This window comes from Hyla sarda, chromosome 1 (assembly GCF_029499605.1).
Source record: "Hyla sarda isolate aHylSar1 chromosome 1, aHylSar1.hap1, whole genome shotgun sequence".
Lineage (NCBI taxonomy): Eukaryota > Metazoa > Chordata > Amphibia > Anura > Hylidae > Hyla > Hyla sarda.
The window spans coordinates 202492641-202510484 of NC_079189.1; the positions used below are offsets into that span (position 1 = coordinate 202492641).

The following is a 17844-nucleotide window of genomic DNA, read 5'->3' on the forward strand; positions in this document are numbered from 1 at the left end:
ATGCCATGCTATTACATGGCAGTGATCATTGTAGGAACTCAGTGTGTGCACTGTGCACTATGTTATAGTCCCCTATGAAAATAAAGTGTTCATAAATAGTGAATTTCGCATATTCACGAATATGGCGAATGTAGCACTATATATTCGCAATTACGAAATATTCATAATTTTTTCCCCCCATGGAACACATCATAGTGATCTCATCTCTCCCTGCTTCCAGCTTGTGGTCTAAAGAAGGCTCCTATACTATTTAATGTATATTAACTATAGTACAATATGCTGCAATACTGAAGAATCACACTGTATTGGACAAGTGATCATACATGTTAAAAAAAACGATTTAAATATATTAAAAAACTCTTATTATTTATCATATTAAAGCAATAAAAAATAAAAACAAACATAATTGATATTGTCATTTCCATAAAAGTCAGAACTTTGTAGTTGCTCTCCATTGTGACCAAGAGATGAAAATGAATAGATGAAACTTTATACATTAAAGGGAATCTGTCAGCTCTATTTTCTGCTAAGAGCTGCAGACACCACTGGATAGCTGCTAAGTAGTGTTGCTCACGAATATTCGCAATTCGAATATTATTCGCGAATATCGTATATTCGCGAATTCGCGAATTTCGCGAATATAGCGCTATATATTCGTAATTACGAATATTCGTTTTTATTTTTTATTTTTTTTTTTTCACAGTACACATCACAGTGATCATCCCTCGCTGCTTCCAGCTTGTGTGGTGTAAAGAAGGCTCTAATACTACTGTGTGAGACTGGTGCGCGAAAATTCGCATATGCGAAAATTAGCATATGCGAAAATTAGCACATGCGAATTTTCACATATGCGAATTTTCGCGTATGTTAATTTTGTATATGCTAATATGCACATATGATAGTTTTCGCATACGCGAATGTTCGCATATGCGAAAATAAAACGGGACTATAACGAATATGCGAATATTCGCGAATATATGACGAATATTCGTCCATATATTCGCGAATATTCGCGAATTCGAATATGGCCTATGCCGCTCAACACTACTGCTAAGGTTTAAAAGTGAACTGTACCTTTTCTGCAGCTAAAGATGGTGGCCAACCTTATAAAATTCCGTTTTAATTTCTGAGCCAAGTGTCAAAAGTACAGCTTGATTTTATACCCTAACATCTATCCAATAGTGTCTGCAGCTCTTAGTATCAAATAGAGCTGACAGACGGCCTTTAAAGGATATATTTGTCCCCTTAACTCACAAGCCCTTTTCATCAAATTTTCTATTCACTTGTTTATTCCAGTGTAAAATCTACATGAAAATGTAGGTTTTCTTATATAAATCACATGGTCATAAAAGATTAACCAGTAATTTTGCTGCTTTAATAAATGTATAGGCAGCATACTGTGTACTTGCTAAACCCTGATGACTGATAACAGGGGTCAAGTCCTGGGAAAAAAGTGTGGGAACTCACCCAAGATTTCCACTCAAGGGCTGGCCCTGCAGGACTCCTGTAATGGGAACGGTGTTCCTGCTGGGAAAAAGTGCAGGAACTCAGTTCCAACAAGTTCCTGCAGAAGTTGAGCCCTGACTGATAATCTATTTAAATGGGATATAGGGGCTGGGGGGAGGGGGGTTTAAAAAGTACCATTGTGTGGTATATACGCACCTCCAGCACTCCTACGATGCCTCTGGTGTCTTGCATCGGTTCCCCGCAGCAATCCTTTTTCTGAGCTGCAACATGACTATAGGGCCTAGGAAACCCCAGAGCCCAGTGTGAAACACTGCCACTCAGCAAATCAAACTATCAAAAAAACTATTTGCACCCTGGCCTGACATGTCACATTGCTGCTCAAGAAGACGATTGATGCGGGGACCAGAGCAGGACACCGGAGGCACCTCGGGAGCATTGTAGGCAAGTAAATGTTTATTTTGTTATATATCACACATGGGACTACTTTTGAAAAAAAAAAACAAAAAAAAAAAACAGCTACTGGATAACTCCTTTAATGTTTACATACAAACTAAAATTACGGATGCAGTAAAACATTCACCCTGATTTACCAATCTGTGTGACAGAAAATCTAGACTGATTTGCCCTTAACAACCAATCAGAGCTCAGCTTCCATATCATTATGATAAATGAGGTCCATTGTTTCAAAATAAGTACTCTTTTTGGTACGTAACAATAATAATAATAATAATAATAATAATATTTTTAAAATTATTTTAGTTCCTTGACAGAAAAAAACTGTAAATGCTTGGTTTCCCCGAATTTTGATGACAGTCCACAGACAGGGACAGTTGCTCTCAATAGTTGTATATTGCTGCATCAGGGTAAGGATATATGGATCCATAGAAATGTTACTTCAACTGTCAGAGATTTATCATACTATAGTCACATCAAATCTATCATAAATGTTAAAGGGGTATTCCAGGCCCAAACTTTTTTTTATATATCAACTGGCTCCGGAAAGTTAAACAGATTTGTAAATTACTTCTATTAAAAAATCTTAATCCTTCCAATAGTTATTAGCTTCTGAATTTGAGTTGCTGTTTTCTGTCTAACTGCTTTCTGATGACTCGCGTCCCAGGAGCTGTCCAGCTCCTATGGGGATATTCTCCCATCATGCACAGCTCCCGGGACATGACATCATCATTGAGCAGTTAGACAGAAAACTTCAGAAGCTAATAACTATTGGAAGGATTAAGATTTTTTAATAGAAGTAATTTACAAATCTGTTTAACTTTCCGGAGCCAGTTGATATATATATATATATAAAACGTTTTTGCCTGGAATACCCCTTTAAAGATTTTCTTGTTTTCTGGCAGTGTTCTATGGGTGAGACTCATGCTTTCAATGCTGTTTGCCATGTAACTTTAACCTTATTATAGAATTTGAAATCCACTACTGAACACTAAATTTTGTGCAATTCTACCAGAATATTTTCACTCTGTGTGTTCAAGCTAATGCATACAAACTACCCATAGCAGTAATTGAAATATCTATGTTCTACTTCATTTATGACAAAAACTTCTCAACTATTTCAAAAAGGTCAGCAGTTGAGGACAGTCCCTCAAAGTCCAATAAACTTGTATCAATCTTAAAGTTTAAGAAGTCATCGTCATCCAACTCTTTTTCACTTCTTTCATCGCTGCCTTTGTCAATCTCCTCCTGTCCTTCGGAGATGCTGCTTTCTGAGGTAGGGATGATGACAATACGTGGAATTGTAGCATTAATGATCCAGTCTAGGCTTCCGCTTATGTCATTCTCCTTCAATTTTGGATTGCTTACAATTTTGTCTTTCACAATGGAACTGAAGCCAAGTGGATAGGTAACTGTGCTGAGGGAATTTGATAGAAGAATCTCTTGTGTGTTCTTTTTCTCGGACCTCTTCAGTGGATGATATACTGAATGCATGTTTGGCATAATCTATAAAGTGAAAATATAAGTAATATTTTGACATCAAACAAATCAGGTTTTTTCTAAATCAATAATGTTCACATGGATGTAACAGAAAGACAATCAAATTAGAGATGAGCAAATCGAAACTGACGAACCCGAATTCATCACGAATTTCATGAAATATTCTATTCGCAACGAATGCAAATATCGCGACAATTCTATTGTGCCAATCGCTTCATTAAACTCCATTTTACAGAGTTCCAGGCTCCAGGGCATCTAAAATGGCAGATCCACATGTCAGTACATGGGGCAAGGAACAATGGGAAGGCGGGTAGGCAAGGCAGGAAGTGAAGTAGGTGGGCTGACCCTGAATCACATGCAGGATGCAGCCAGTCACCCCTGAGATGTCACAGCCCTATATATTCGGCAGCCATATTGCGGCTCGTCATATCATTCATTACACTATGTACAGATAGGACGGACATCGCTGTGTTTGTGTGTTACACAGAAAAGCTCATTCCAGCAGCATTTCATATCCTAGTCATATCAGAGTTCTGGTGGACAGAGAGCAGTGTTTTTTTCATAAGTGCATACCACATACATACATCTAAGTAGTGTACCATTTTGTACCTGTTAATCTGTCAAGGGCCTAGATACTCTGAAAGTCCAGGCAAAAGTAATCACCGGCTGGTGTTTTACTAAAATAGTTTTTTTTTTGTTTTTTTTTAGCGTACTGTACCGCATTTTTCTGCCCTCATAAGTGCATACTACATACCTACATCTAAGTAGTGTACTATTTTGTACCTGTTAATCTGTCAAGGGCCTAGATACTGTGAAAGTCCAGGCAAAAGTAATCACTGGCTGGTGTTTTACAAAAATACAGAGTTTTTAAGTGTACTGTAACACATTTTTCTGCCCTCATAAGTACCTACCACATACCTAGCTCTCTAAGTAGTATACTGTTTTTTTTACCTGTTAATCTGTCATGGGCCTACATCCTGTGAAAGTCCAGACAAAAGTAATCACCGGCTGGTGTTTTACAAAAATACATATTTTTAAGTGTACTGTACCAAATTATATGGGAGGCTATGAAGGCTTTCCTCCGGGGGATTCTGCTCAAAGCTATTGTTACGCATAAGCGTGCATTTTCTTCAACAACTGATGCTTTATATGACTCTGTTCGCTGGGCAGAATCTAGATTTGTAACAGGACCATCTATTCAAGCCGGGGAATTAATGCTTAAAGTTCAGACTGAATTAAGAATGCATTTGCTGGCAGCAGCCAATAATAGGAGAATGATGAATTCGCAATTAGCATATGCAGAGGGAGAGGCAGCCAGGCATATACTAGCCAATGTGGTTAAAGCACAAGATCCCCTGCAGCATATTTCTCTTATAGTGGATAGAGGAGGCAACAAGCTGAGGGATAATTCTGAAATGTGTTTGTGGAATTTTATTCACGGTTATGTCAGTCGAGGGGTGAATATTCCCATACGGATATGCTAGAATTCCTTGAACAAATTACACTTTCACAACTCTCAAGGGAGGATTTGGAGTCCTTGGAGGCCGAACTTACGATAGGAGAACTAGAACAGGCACTTAATACATCCGCTAATAACAAGGCACCCAGTACTGACGGTCTCCCTGCAGAATTATATAAGAAATATGGGGATGTTTTACTGCCAAAACTTCTAGATCTTTTCAATCAATCTCTGGATGATGGTTCATTTACCGCATCAATGCGAGAGGCGATTATTGTAGTTGTATTGAAAAAAGGTAAAGACCCGACAGACCCTTCATCTTATAGACCGATTTCTTTATTGACAAGTGACGTGAAGGTTCTGGCTAAAGTTTTGGCATTAAGACTAAAAATAATTGCGAAGTTGATTCATCCTGATCAAACAGGTTTTATCCCAACTAGATCAACATCAATAAATATTAGACGCCTTTTTCTAAGTCTACAGGTTCCTCCGGCTCCCCCATAGACAGGGCCATATTAGATTTGGATGCACAAAAAGCTTTTGATTTGGTGAAATGGCCCTGTCTCTAGGCGACTCTGGAGGCTATGGGATTTGGCCCAAGGTTTATAGCTTGGATACGGTTGCTCTATAAGGATCCAATAGTGCGCATTAGAGTAAATGGACAGACTTCTCAGAGTTTCCCATTACATCGCGGAACAAGACAGGGTTGCCTCCTTTCCCCGTTGCTATTTGCGATTGTAATGGAGCCTCTTGCTGAGTTTTTATGAGGCAGCCCGGAGATAAAAGGCTTCCAGTATGGAAATTATATAAATAAGATCTCCTTATATGCAGATGACACCCTATTGTATTTGAATGATATGGGGCCATCCCTTAAAACTGCACAAGATATATTTACTCGATTCAGTAAACTCTCTGGAATTACCATAAATTGGGACAAATCCTACCTAATGTCTTTGGACAGACGAGTATCCTATATAAAGATTAATGAGAAAGTAAGTTTAGAATGCGTGACTCAAATTAAATACTTGGGGATAGAAATATCACCCTTTATTTATGATTATGAAAAGTTAAACCTGATACCTCTGCTTAATCACATTAAAGGGGTTATCCAGGAAAAAACTTTTTTTTATATATCAACTGGCTCAAGAAAGTTGAACAGATTTGTAAATTACTTCTATTAAAAAATCTTAATCCTTTCAGTACTTATGAGCTGCTAAAGCTGAGCTGTTTTTTTCTGTCTAAGTGCTCTCTGATGACACGTGTCTCGGGAACCGCCAAGTTTTGAAGCAAATCCCCATAGCAAACCTCTTCTACTCTGCTCTCTGCTGGTCTCGGGAACTGCACACTGTTGCCAGACAGAAAACAACAACTCAACTTCAGCAGTTGATAATTATTGAAAGGATTAAGATTTTTTAATAGAAGTAATTTACAAATCTGTTTTAACTTTATGGAGCCAGTTGATATATTAAAAAAGTTTTTTCATGGAATACCCCTTTAAGTATAAAAGTGGGGGCATGGCGGAAACTCAATCTCTCGTCAATGGGTAGGGTGAACCTTATCAAGATGAGAGTGATGCCACAGCTTATTATATCTTTTACACAACTCCCCTATCTGGATAAACCTTAGCCTTTCTCAAAGAATTAATACTCAATTCTGTAAGTTGATTTGGAATGGGCGAAAGCCCAAATTAAAACTAGATTATCTATATCGTCCAAAGCAGGAGGGCGGATTGGCTCTGTCTAACCCCTGGTTATACTTACTTGCAGCACAATGCCAACATCTCAGAGGATGGGATAATGTGGATTCCCGAAATCCTAGTATGGTTATGATAATATGAGTTTTATCAGGTAATAATCTAATAATGGCTCTAGAAGCAGACAAATTTTAAAAGAGTAAAAACTCTACCCTTCCAACTTTTAATCTAATACACAAAATCTGGAATAAAGTTAAAGATATCAGGGGGCTGGGGAAAGTTAATGAATGTACTCCCCTATGGGACAATCCACAGCTCCCAGAAACGCAAAAACTGAAAGGCTTTACAAATTGGAGGAAGCTAGGGGTAGTGTGGGTAAAAGATTTGTTTAAATCTGACAGTTTTCGGACTTTTAGAGACTTTCAGGAAGATTTAAATATCCCTGCTAAAGCGCTTTTTCAATATTTCAGTTGAGGCATGTTATTGTTGCACAACAAAAATATTTTCCTTTAACGGTAAATAAAGATCCAGTCTTTGATGCAATAATAAAAGAAAAGAAACAAGGGGGATTTATCTCCAAAATATATCAACTCCTTGCTGTTAAAGGCTGGTCAATACAGGTGATACCGGCTTTCTTAAAATGGCAGGGGGAAGCGGGTATTAGCAGTAAACAGTGGAACTCAGTACTTAATAGTATTCCCTGTTAGGCACTAGGAGAGGAGGCGAGATAAACACAATGATTTATCCTGTATAGAGCATATAGAACCCCGGCTCTTCTTTTTAAAATTGGGTATGGAAAAGACTCAAAATGCCCTCCGTGGACATTATACACATGTTTTGGAGCTGCTTATATATCCAGCAATACTGGACAGAAATTATACAGTATATTGGGACTGTATGGGATATTGATCTTCCTCTAGATCTTAAAACATGTACAGTATATTAGGACATTTAGGTAATTTAAATATATCATCTTATATCAATACAACAGTTGAGAGACTCCTATATAACGCTAGAAAATTAATAGCACAGCTTTGGAAGGACCCGCCCCCCCCCTAGGAAAGAACAATTGTTTAAGAAAATGGAGAAGGTGATTTCATGGGAGAAGGCGATATATATACAAAGAGAGGGCTAGTAGAAAAATTTAGTTTGACTTGGAATAAGTGGATTGAAAGACAGTAATACTATTCCACAAATTAAGAGTGTCCCCTCCCCCCCTTCCCATTTTTTTTTTTTTCTCCCCCGTCCCAGGCCATTAGAGACTATGGGCAGAACTTGAATGCCCCCCACTAATGTTGTAATATTCTGTCATTGTAGAAGATATTATGTTTTTGTATTCTGAATGTATATTGTATATGTTTATTGTTTTACAAAATAAAAATAAGAAAAAAAAGTGTACTGTACCGCATTTTTCTGCCCTCATAAGTGCATACCACATATCTACATCTCTAAGTATTGCATTATTTTTTACCTGCTTATCTGTCGTGGGCCTACATACTGTGAATGTCCAGGCAAAAATAATCACCGGCTGGTGTTTTAATAAAATGGTTTTTTTTTTTTTTTTTTTAGCGTACTGTACCACATCTTTATGCCCCCATAAGTGCATATCTGATACCACATACCTACATATAAGTAGTGTACTATTTTGTACCTGTTAATCTGTCAAGGGCCTACATACTGTGATAGTCCATGCAAAAGTAATCACTGGCTGGTGTTGTACTTGGGTATGTTTTTAAGTGTACTGTAGCGCATTTTTCTGCCCTAATAATTGCATACCACATACCTACATCTAAGTAATGTAGTGTTTTGTACCTGTTAATGTCAAGGGTCTATAAACTGTGAAAGACAGCTAATAGTACACACCTTCTGCTGTTCTAGACAAATGCTGTTTTAAGCGTAGTGAAGTGTATTGTACTCCCCTGATATATGCAATAAGTATGTCAGGCAGAGTAGTGCCAGGCTGTGCACAGTAGAATGGCAGAGGCCTTAATTCATCAGGCACTGGCAGATGTCACAGCAGAGTAGGGGCGTGTTGCAGCCGGATTCGCAGCGATAGGTCTGAGCTCCCTTTGTCAGCTAGCAGTCATGTCTCGACCAGCAACCCAGCAGCCATGATTGATCGGTTCACTCGGTTATTCACTTCATTCCAAGTGACATCCGACAACCCCAGTCAACAGTTGGTGGGTTCCTCAGACTCAACTCTCACTTGGCATGGCCCTCATGCTGCTGCTGCCATCTCAAGGCTCTGTCATTGTGCTGCTCTATGGTCTCCTCATGCTGATGCTACCACCTCCAAGCTCTGTCATTGTGCCACCATATGGTCTACTCATGCTGATGCTGCCACCTCCAGGCTCTCTCATTGTGCTGCTCTATGGTCTCCTCATGCTAATGCTACCTCCTCCACGCTCTGTCATTGTGCCACCATATGGTCTCCTCATGATGATGCTACCACCTCCAGGCTGTCATTGTGCTGCCATATGGTCTCCTCATGCTGATATTGCCACCTCCAAGCTCTCTAATTGTGCTGCTCTATGGTGTCCTCATGCTAATGCTAACAAAATGTGCAGAACACTGGGGCATGGGAGTACCCCTTTAAGAACGGGGAATGCTGTCTGTGCTAACCTTTACTTAACTACAGTGGAAGGTAATGTGTACAAAAAACATGTATATTCAGTTATGAGTTATGAGTTTAAATTACTGTCTTATTCTCTTAGCACGTCTTTTGGAATTGTTTCTGTCCATACTCATTTCCAGTTTTGGGATATACAGTGAAAGAAAAGAGTATTTTAAAGGGGTTCTCTCCTGTGCTTAGACATCTTATCCCCTAGATGCCTGATCGCTGGAGTCCCGCTGCTGGGGACCCCCATGATCTCACATGGCACCCCGCTTGTAATCAGTTCCCGGAGCACGTTCGCTCCGGGTCTGATTACAGGCGACCACAGGGCCGACGGCGTGTGACGCCACTGCCCCTCAATGCAAGCCTACCGTAGGCTTGCATTGAGGGGTGGAGCGTGATGTCACACGCCATCGGCCCTGTGGTCGCCGGTAATCAGACCCGGAGCGAACACGCTCCGGGGACTGATTATAAACGGGGTGCCGCATGCAAGATCACGGGGGTCCCCAGCGGCAGGACTCCCGCGATCAGGTTTCTTATCCCCTATCCTTTGTATACGGGATAAGATGTCTAAGCACCGGAGTACCCCTTTAAACCCCTGCTGATTTTGTTCATTTTTCTACTGTCAGAGAAATGATCAGTTTCAAATTCTAATGGTCGTTTTTTTGGAACAGTAAGACCATGTTCACACCTCAGAATCCCTGTGTGGAATTCCAATGTGGAGATTCCGCAACAAGAGAGTTCCATTGTATTCAATGGGATTCTGTTCCACTGTACACACAGTGGAAATTCCTATGTCTATGTCTGCAGAAAGATGAAACCAGTCCATTCTTTCTGCAGACTCCGCACTGAATGCTTAGCCGTCTATGACATAGCGCATTACCATGCAGCCCTAGTGCTGGCCTGTTATGGTATGTTTGGAATCTGATTGATTACTCTGTGAAAAGATGTCTTTTAAACAGGTAACAAGCTGAGATTAGGAGCACATTCTTAACCCCTTAAGGACCAAGGACGTACAGGTACGTCCTTGGTCCTGCTCCCGTGATATAACGCGGGGTTACACGGTAACCCCGCATCATATCACGGCGGGCACGGCGGGCGGGCAGCTGAGCCGCGCGGCTAAAAGTTAAAGTAAAAGCTGCCGGTTAACTCAGTGGGCTGTTCGGGATAGCCGCGGCGAAATCGCGGTATCCCGAACAGCTTACAGGACAGCGGGAGGGCCCCTACCTGCCTCCTCCCTGTCCGATCGCCGAATGACTGCTCAGTGCCTGAGATCCAGGCATGAGCAGTCAAGCGGCAGAATCCTCGATCACTGGTTTCCTATGAGAAACCAGTGATCAATGATAAAGATCAGTGTGTGCAGTGTTATAGGTCCCTATGGGAGCTATAACACTGCAAAAAAAAGTGAAAAAAAAAGTGAATGAATATCATTTAACCCCTCCCCTATTAAAAGTTTGAATCACCCCCCTTTTCCCATAAAAAAAAAACACAGTGTAAATAAAAATAAAAATAAACATATATGGTATCACCGCATGCGGAAATGTCCGAATTATAAAAATATATCGTTAATTAAACCGCTCAGTCAATGGCGTACGCGCAAAAAAATTTCAAAGTACAAAATAGTGAATTTTTGGTCACTTTTTATATCATTTAAAAATGAATAAAAAGTGATCAATAAGTCCTATCAATGCAAAAATGGTACCTTTAAAAACTTCAGATCACGGCGCAAAAAATGAGCCCTCATACCGCCCCATACACGGAAAAATAAAAAAGTTATAGGCGCAAAAAATAAGCAATCATGGATTTTTAGGTGCAAAATTGAAAGAGTTATGATTTTTTAAAGGCAAGGAGCAAAAAACGAAAATGCAAAAATGGAAAACCCCCCGATCCTTAAGGGGTTAAAGAGGGTGCTACTAATCTCAGCTTGTTACCTGTAGTGTTGAGCGGCATAGGCCATATTCGAATTTGCGATATTTCGCGAATATATGGACAAATATTCGTCATATATTCGCTAAATTCGCATATTCGTAATATTCGCATTTTATTTTTGCATATGCGAATGCGAAAATTAGCATAAGTGAAAATTTGCATATGCGGAAATTATCATATGCAAATTTTTGCACATGCGAAAATTCGCACGCCAGTCTCACACAGTAGTATTAGAGCCCTCTTACACCACACAAGCTGGAAGCAGAGAGGGGTGATCACTGTGATGTGTACTGTGAAAAAAATAACAAAAAAACGAATATTCGTAATTACGAATATATGGTGCTATATTCGCAAATATTCGCAAAATCCCAAATATGCGATATTCGCGAATAAAATTCGCATTGCGAATATTCACGAGCAACACTAGTTACCTGTATAAAAGACACCTTGGAGGCTGATTGATTGATAAAGGATTAAATATTTATTTCACTTGAATAAATACAAATCAATTCATAACTTATTTGAAATGCTCTTTTCTAACTTTTTGTCGTTATTCTGTCTCTTGCTGTCTAAACCTATCATTAAAATTATAGCCTGATCATCTCTTTGTCAGTAGACAAACATAAAAAATCAGCAGGACATAAAAACAAAATGTTCCTTCACTGCCTTTTGTGTTCATATGTAAATAAGTCTTTTTCCAGTATTGCAAAAGCTCAGGTTTAGCCAGTAAAAAATGGGGTGTGCTTGCCATGCTAAGAAATACCCCCGGTGCACTTGAGCCTTGATTCCAGACACCTTTTCACACCTTTGTGTTGATTTGGTTTTTTATTGCATTGGTGTCTATCAAGTGATATGAAATAATTATGCGATACACTTTTAAATTATCTTGTTGTTTATCAGGTTTTGTAAAGTTTTGTATCTGCAGCTTTTATGCATTGAAATACATACAAGCTGCCCTATACAATTTTTTATCAATTTTGTCAATTCCCTAGCTGATCTTAAGCCTGTCTTCCTCTAAACTGTTGTTTAACTGAATTCTGATCAAATCTGGTAAGAACTGCCAGATATCCTCCTAAAGTCTGGTAGTGAGGAAACATTACTCAAAAAGGTTTGATTTTACCCATTAGGCTGTGCATATTCCAAGGCAGAAATATTTGTAATTAAATTAACTGCCACCATATCTTAGTCCAATAGGTCACTGCATTGGAACTAAACCAAAAATGGGAGGAAAAAAATCAAATTGGACATAATGTTACACCAAACTCCAAAAATGAGCTGGTCAAAATTATTGGCACCCTTTAAAAATTGTGAAAAAATAAGATTGTTTCAAGCATATGATGCTCTTTTAACCCCTTAAGGAAGCAGGGTTTTTCAGTTTTTGCACTTTCGTTTTTTCCTCCTTACATTTAAAAAATCATAACCCTTTAAATTTTCCCCCAAAAAATCAATATTATGGCTTATTTTTTGCGTCACCAATTATACTTTGCAGTGACATTAGTCATTTTACCCAAAAATTCACGCTGAAACGGAAAAAAAATTATTGTGCGACAAAATCAAAGAAAAAACGCCATTTTGTAACTTTTGGGGGCTTCCGTTTCTACGCATTGCATATTTTGGTAGAAATGACACGTTATCATTATTCTGTAGGTCCATACGGTTAAAATGGTACCCTACTTATTTAGGTTTCATTTTGTCTTACTTCTGGAAAAAAATCATAACTACATGCAGGAAAATGAGGGCTCATTTTTTGCGCCGTGATCTGAAGTTTTTATCGGTACCATTTTTGTTTTGAGCGGACTTTTTGATCACTTTTTATTCCTTTTTTAATGGTATAAAAAGTGACCAAAAATATGCTTTTTTGGACTTTGGATTTTTTTTCACGTGTACGCCATTGACCGTGCGGTTTAATTTACGATATATATTTTTATAGTTCGGACATTTACGCACGGGGCGATACCACATATGTTTATTTTTATTTTTATTTACACTGTTTTATTTTTTTTTATGGGAAAAGGGGGGTGATTCAAACTTTTCTTAGGGAAGGGGTTAACTGACCTTCATTATCACTTCTTTTTGACTTTTTTTTGCAGTGTTATAGCTCCCATAGGGACCTATAACACTGCACACATTGATCTTTTACACGTGTATTAACACGCCTGTGATCAATGTTATCGGCGCTTGACTGCTCCTGCCTGGATCTCAGGCACGGAGCAGTCATTCGTCGATCGAACACCGAGGAGGCAGGTAAGGGCCCTCCCGGTGTCCTGTAAGCCGTTCGGGACGCCGCGATTTCACAGCGGCTGTCCCGAACAGCCCGACTGAGCAGCCGGGATACTTTCACTTTCACTTCAGCGGTCAGCTTTGATCGCCGCGTCTGAAGGGTTAATTCAGGGCATCACTGCGATCAGTGATGTCCTGTATTAGCCATGGGTCCCGGCCATTGATAGCTGCCGGGACCGACCCGATTTGATGCGGGGTCACAATGTGACTCGGCGGCATATCGCGGGAGCCGGCGGAGGACGTAAATATACATGGTTCAAGTAACAGGTGTAGGTAATATAAAAATCACACCTGAAAGCAGATAAAAAGGAGAGAAGTTAACTTAGTCTTTGCATTGTGTGTCTGTGTGTGCCACACTAAGCATGGACAATAGAAAGTGGAGAAGAGAACTGTCAGAGAACTTTAGAACTAAAATTGTGGAAAGCATCAACAATCTAAAGGTTACAAGTCCATCTCCAGAGATCTAGATTTGCCTTTGTCCACAGTGCGCAACATTATCAAGAAATTTGCAACCTATGGCACTGTAGCTAATCTCCCTGGACGGAAGAGAAAAATTGATGAAAAGTGTCAATGCAAGATAGTCCGGATGGGGGTTAATCAGCCCCAAACAAGTTCCAGAGATATTCAAGCTGTCCTGCAGGCTCAGGGAGCATCAGTGCCAACGCAAACTGTCGACAGTTAAATTAAATGAAGCTCTATAGCTGGAGACCCAGTAGGACACCACTGCTGACACAGAGACATAAAAAAAGCAAGACTACATTTTGCCAACCTTGAGTAAGCGAAAATCCTTCTGGGAAAACATCTTGTGGACAGATGAGACTAAGATAGAGCTTTTTGGTAAAGCACATCATTCTACTTTTTACCGAAAACGGAATGAGGCCTACAAAGAAAAGAATACAGTACCTACAGTGAAATATGGTGGAGGTTCAATTATGTTTTGGGGATGTTTTGCTACCTCTGGCACTGGGTGCCTTGAATCTGAGATCTTGGGTCTTCCAGCAGGACAATGACCAAAACATATGTCAAAAAGCACCCAGATATGGATGGCAACAAAGCTCTGGAGAGTTCTGAAGTGGCCAGCAATGAGTCCAGATCTAAATCCCATTGAACACCTGTGCAGAGATCTTAAAATTGCTGTTGGGAAAAGCCGCCCTTCCAATAAGAGAGACCTGGAGCAGTTTGCAAAGGAAGAGTGGTCCTACATGAGAGGTGTAAGAAGCTTATTGATGGTTATAGGCAGAAACTTATTTCAGTTATTTTTTCCAAAGGGTGTGCAACCAAATATTCAGATAATGGTGCCAATATTTTTGTCCAGCCCATTTGTGGAGTGTGAAATTATGTCCAATTAGCTTTTTTTTCCTCCCTTTTTTGGTTTAGTTCCAATACAGTCAAAGGGAATAAACATTTGTGTAGCAAAACATGTGTTACTGAAATCCTTCATGTAGGAAATAGTTCATTTTCTTGAAAAATTTTCAGGGGTGCCAACATTAATAGCCATGACTGTAAGTACTGAAAGTATTAAGACTTTTAAAATAGAAGTAATTTACGAGTCTATTTAACTTTTTGGCACCAGTTAATATTAAAGAGCGAGAACACCATGAAACACAGGTACATACACTATATTATACAGCTTTACAGCCCCTGTAGCATAGTGAAATAAAAATAATCCCGGAATACTCCTTTAACATAACCTCTGTGTATACCTTTTCTCCAGGTAAAGCATTGCAGCTCCATGCCTTCAAGAGACTCTGTCCTTTTTGTTCTTGTCTTTGACTTGAAGAAAATGAATTGCTTCTTTGAAAACACATATTCTTGAAGATGGCTTCTTGCTCCACATCACTTAATATCTACATTTGAAATAACAGTTATGAGTTATGAAGTGTATTACAATACATTATCTCTTCTTCCTATCAATTATTAATCATACAGGTTAACTGAGATGGTAGCTAAGGATGAGACTTTCTGCCTACTATGAATTCGCAGGCACTTAAAAATACCATATTATTTTTAAAAATACCAAAGCTGTGTTCACATAGCGTACCTAAGAAGTAACTTGAAGTTTTGACTTTTTTTTTAACGAAGTGTTTACTGACAAAACTAACATGTTAAAAATATATTTGAATTTCTGACTAAAGTTGAGTTAAAGGGGTACTACCGTGCCGACAACTTATCCCCTATCTAAAGGATAGGGGATAAGTTGCCTGATCGCGCGGGGTCCCGCCGCTGGGGACCCCCGCGATCTCGCACGCAGCACCCCGCTCTCTTCAGGCCCCGGAGTGAACATCCACTCCGGGTCTGATGACTGCCGTTAACGGGGCCGGAGTATCGTGACGTCACGGCTCCGCCCCCATGTGACGTCACCCTCCGCCCCTCAATGTAAGTCTATGGCAGGGGGCGAGACAGCTGTCTCGCCCCCTGCCATAGACTTGCATTGAGGGGTGGAGCGTGACATCACATGGGGGCGGAGCTGTGACATCACGATCACCGCCACCGTCATCAGACCTGGAGCACATGTACGCTCCGGGGCCTGATGAGAGCGGGGTGCTGTGTGCGATATCGCGGGAGTCCCCAGCGGCGGGACCCCGCGCGATCAGGCAACTTATCCCCTATCCTTTAGATAGGGGATAAGTTGTCAGCACGGTAGTACCCCTTTAAAGACAAAGGGTGTGCATTTATCAAAGTATGTATGCCACTTTCCTGGCCAAAAAAAGCCAAAAAATATTTGCAAAAAGCTGTATGTGCATAAAAATGTTTGACTTTTCTGCAATTTTACTCCATGCTTGCCACATTTTAGAAAGCATAAAGGGGCCCTGACCATTTACTATAAATTATGTCAGAACCTAACATAAATTATAGCTGACTTTTACCCCAGCCCACAGCTAGCATAGATTTTAAAGGAAATCTGTCACCAGTGTCACTTGCACTAACCTGTCGGTACCGACAGATAGTGTAGGTGACACTGATGACAACGGTACTTACCTTGTCCCGTTCCGTGCAGGGGATCTTCGGTAATCTTGTCCATCTTCTTGGGGCACTGGCAGAGCTTAGTGACATCACTGCTGCTGTGAGACCCAGCAGAGAGCAGCAGCGGCTTGGGGCACGGGCGGAGCTTAGTGACATCACTGCTGCTGTGAGACCCAGCAGAGAGCAGCAGTGGCTTGGGGCACAGGCGGAGCTTAGTGACATCACTGCTGCTGCTCCCTGCTGGGTCCCGCTGCTAGAGAACAGCAGCGGTGACATCACTAAGCTCCGCCCATACCCCAATCAAGGTGCCCGGATCTGGAGCTAACGGAGGAGATTACCGGAGATCCCTGCCATGGAATGGGACAAGGTAAGTACCGTTGTCATCAGTGTCACCTGCACTCTGTCGTTACCAAAAGGTTAGTGCAGGTGACACTGGTGACAGATTTCCTTTAAAGTGTAGTGTAAGGAAAATCACTGATGCACCAGATTTATTAAGATGGCAGCATCTCTAAAGTAAATGGATACAACTTGTGCTAGCACAATGTATTAAGAGACTGGTATATGAAATGCTGGTTTGTAAATACATTTCCTCCCAAAAACTTTTTCCATTCCTGAAGCTAGAGTAAAGAACTTTGGATCAAGGTTAAAAGGCATTTTAAAATTTAAAGCAGAAAACTATGATACTCACCAGCCATAGTAAAACCTTCCTATTCTTTATTGACACATCTGTACAACACAGCAGGAGGACTTGAGCAATGGAGGACACCCAAGCTCTGGTCTATTGCTCGCCCCTCACTGTTTTGTTCAGAAACAATAAACAATAAGATGGTGAGTCCAAATTTTTCTCATTTTATATTTTGCACAAGCCATATTTGGTGAATGCTGAGCACTTCTAAGGGTAGGGTTACAAGTGCAGTATTTTGCTGCATATTTTGCTGGATATTTGCTGCTGCATATTTTCTACCCATTGAAGTCAATGGGTAGCAAAATCAGCTGCAGAAAATATGTAGCAAAATATGCAACAAAATATGTCACGTGTGACCCTACCCTGAAAGCACATTTGAACTGTGACCCCAATGCAAACAGGTCAATGAACCATTTTTTATCATTTGATCTGAAAAGCTGTTCCAATTTTTTTGTTACATTTTATAGGAAGCAATTGTGCTTTAAGGAATGCTATAGAAGAACATAGAGAAGCCAAAATTTCCATACAGTATAACCATTGGTTTATCTAACTATAAGGCCGGTTTCACACGGCAGAATTTCTGCACTGAATTCTGCATGAATTTAACCCCTACCTGCTATAGGACGTATGCATACGTCCCAGCACCCCACACTTTTGCACGCTGGGACGTATGCATACGTCCTTGTGATCTCTGACACTGCTGCGGGCAGCGTAGGAGATCGACGGTGGGACCCGGCTGCCAATCACAGACGGAGTCCCGCCGCAGCTGCCAGAGCAGTCCCGGCAGCATTAACCCCATA

The 17844-nt window shown here is 40.4% G+C and overlaps 1 protein-coding gene across 1 annotated transcript in view; it reads right to left on the reverse strand.

Annotated features, from left to right (window-relative positions):
• Positions 1 to 2752: 2752 nt before the first annotated feature.
• Positions 2753 to 17844, reverse strand: part of LOC130362622 (melanopsin-B-like) — a 266524-nt gene continuing 251432 nt past the window's right edge. The window contains exons 9-10 of the mRNA XM_056567421.1: positions 15099 to 15242; positions 2753 to 3426 (exon numbers count right to left, since the gene is read on the reverse strand). Of these exons, the coding sequence (XP_056423396.1) occupies positions 3016 to 3426; positions 15099 to 15242 (555 nt within the window). The 3' untranslated portion in view covers positions 2753 to 3015. The remainder of the gene's footprint in view (positions 3427 to 15098; positions 15243 to 17844) is intronic.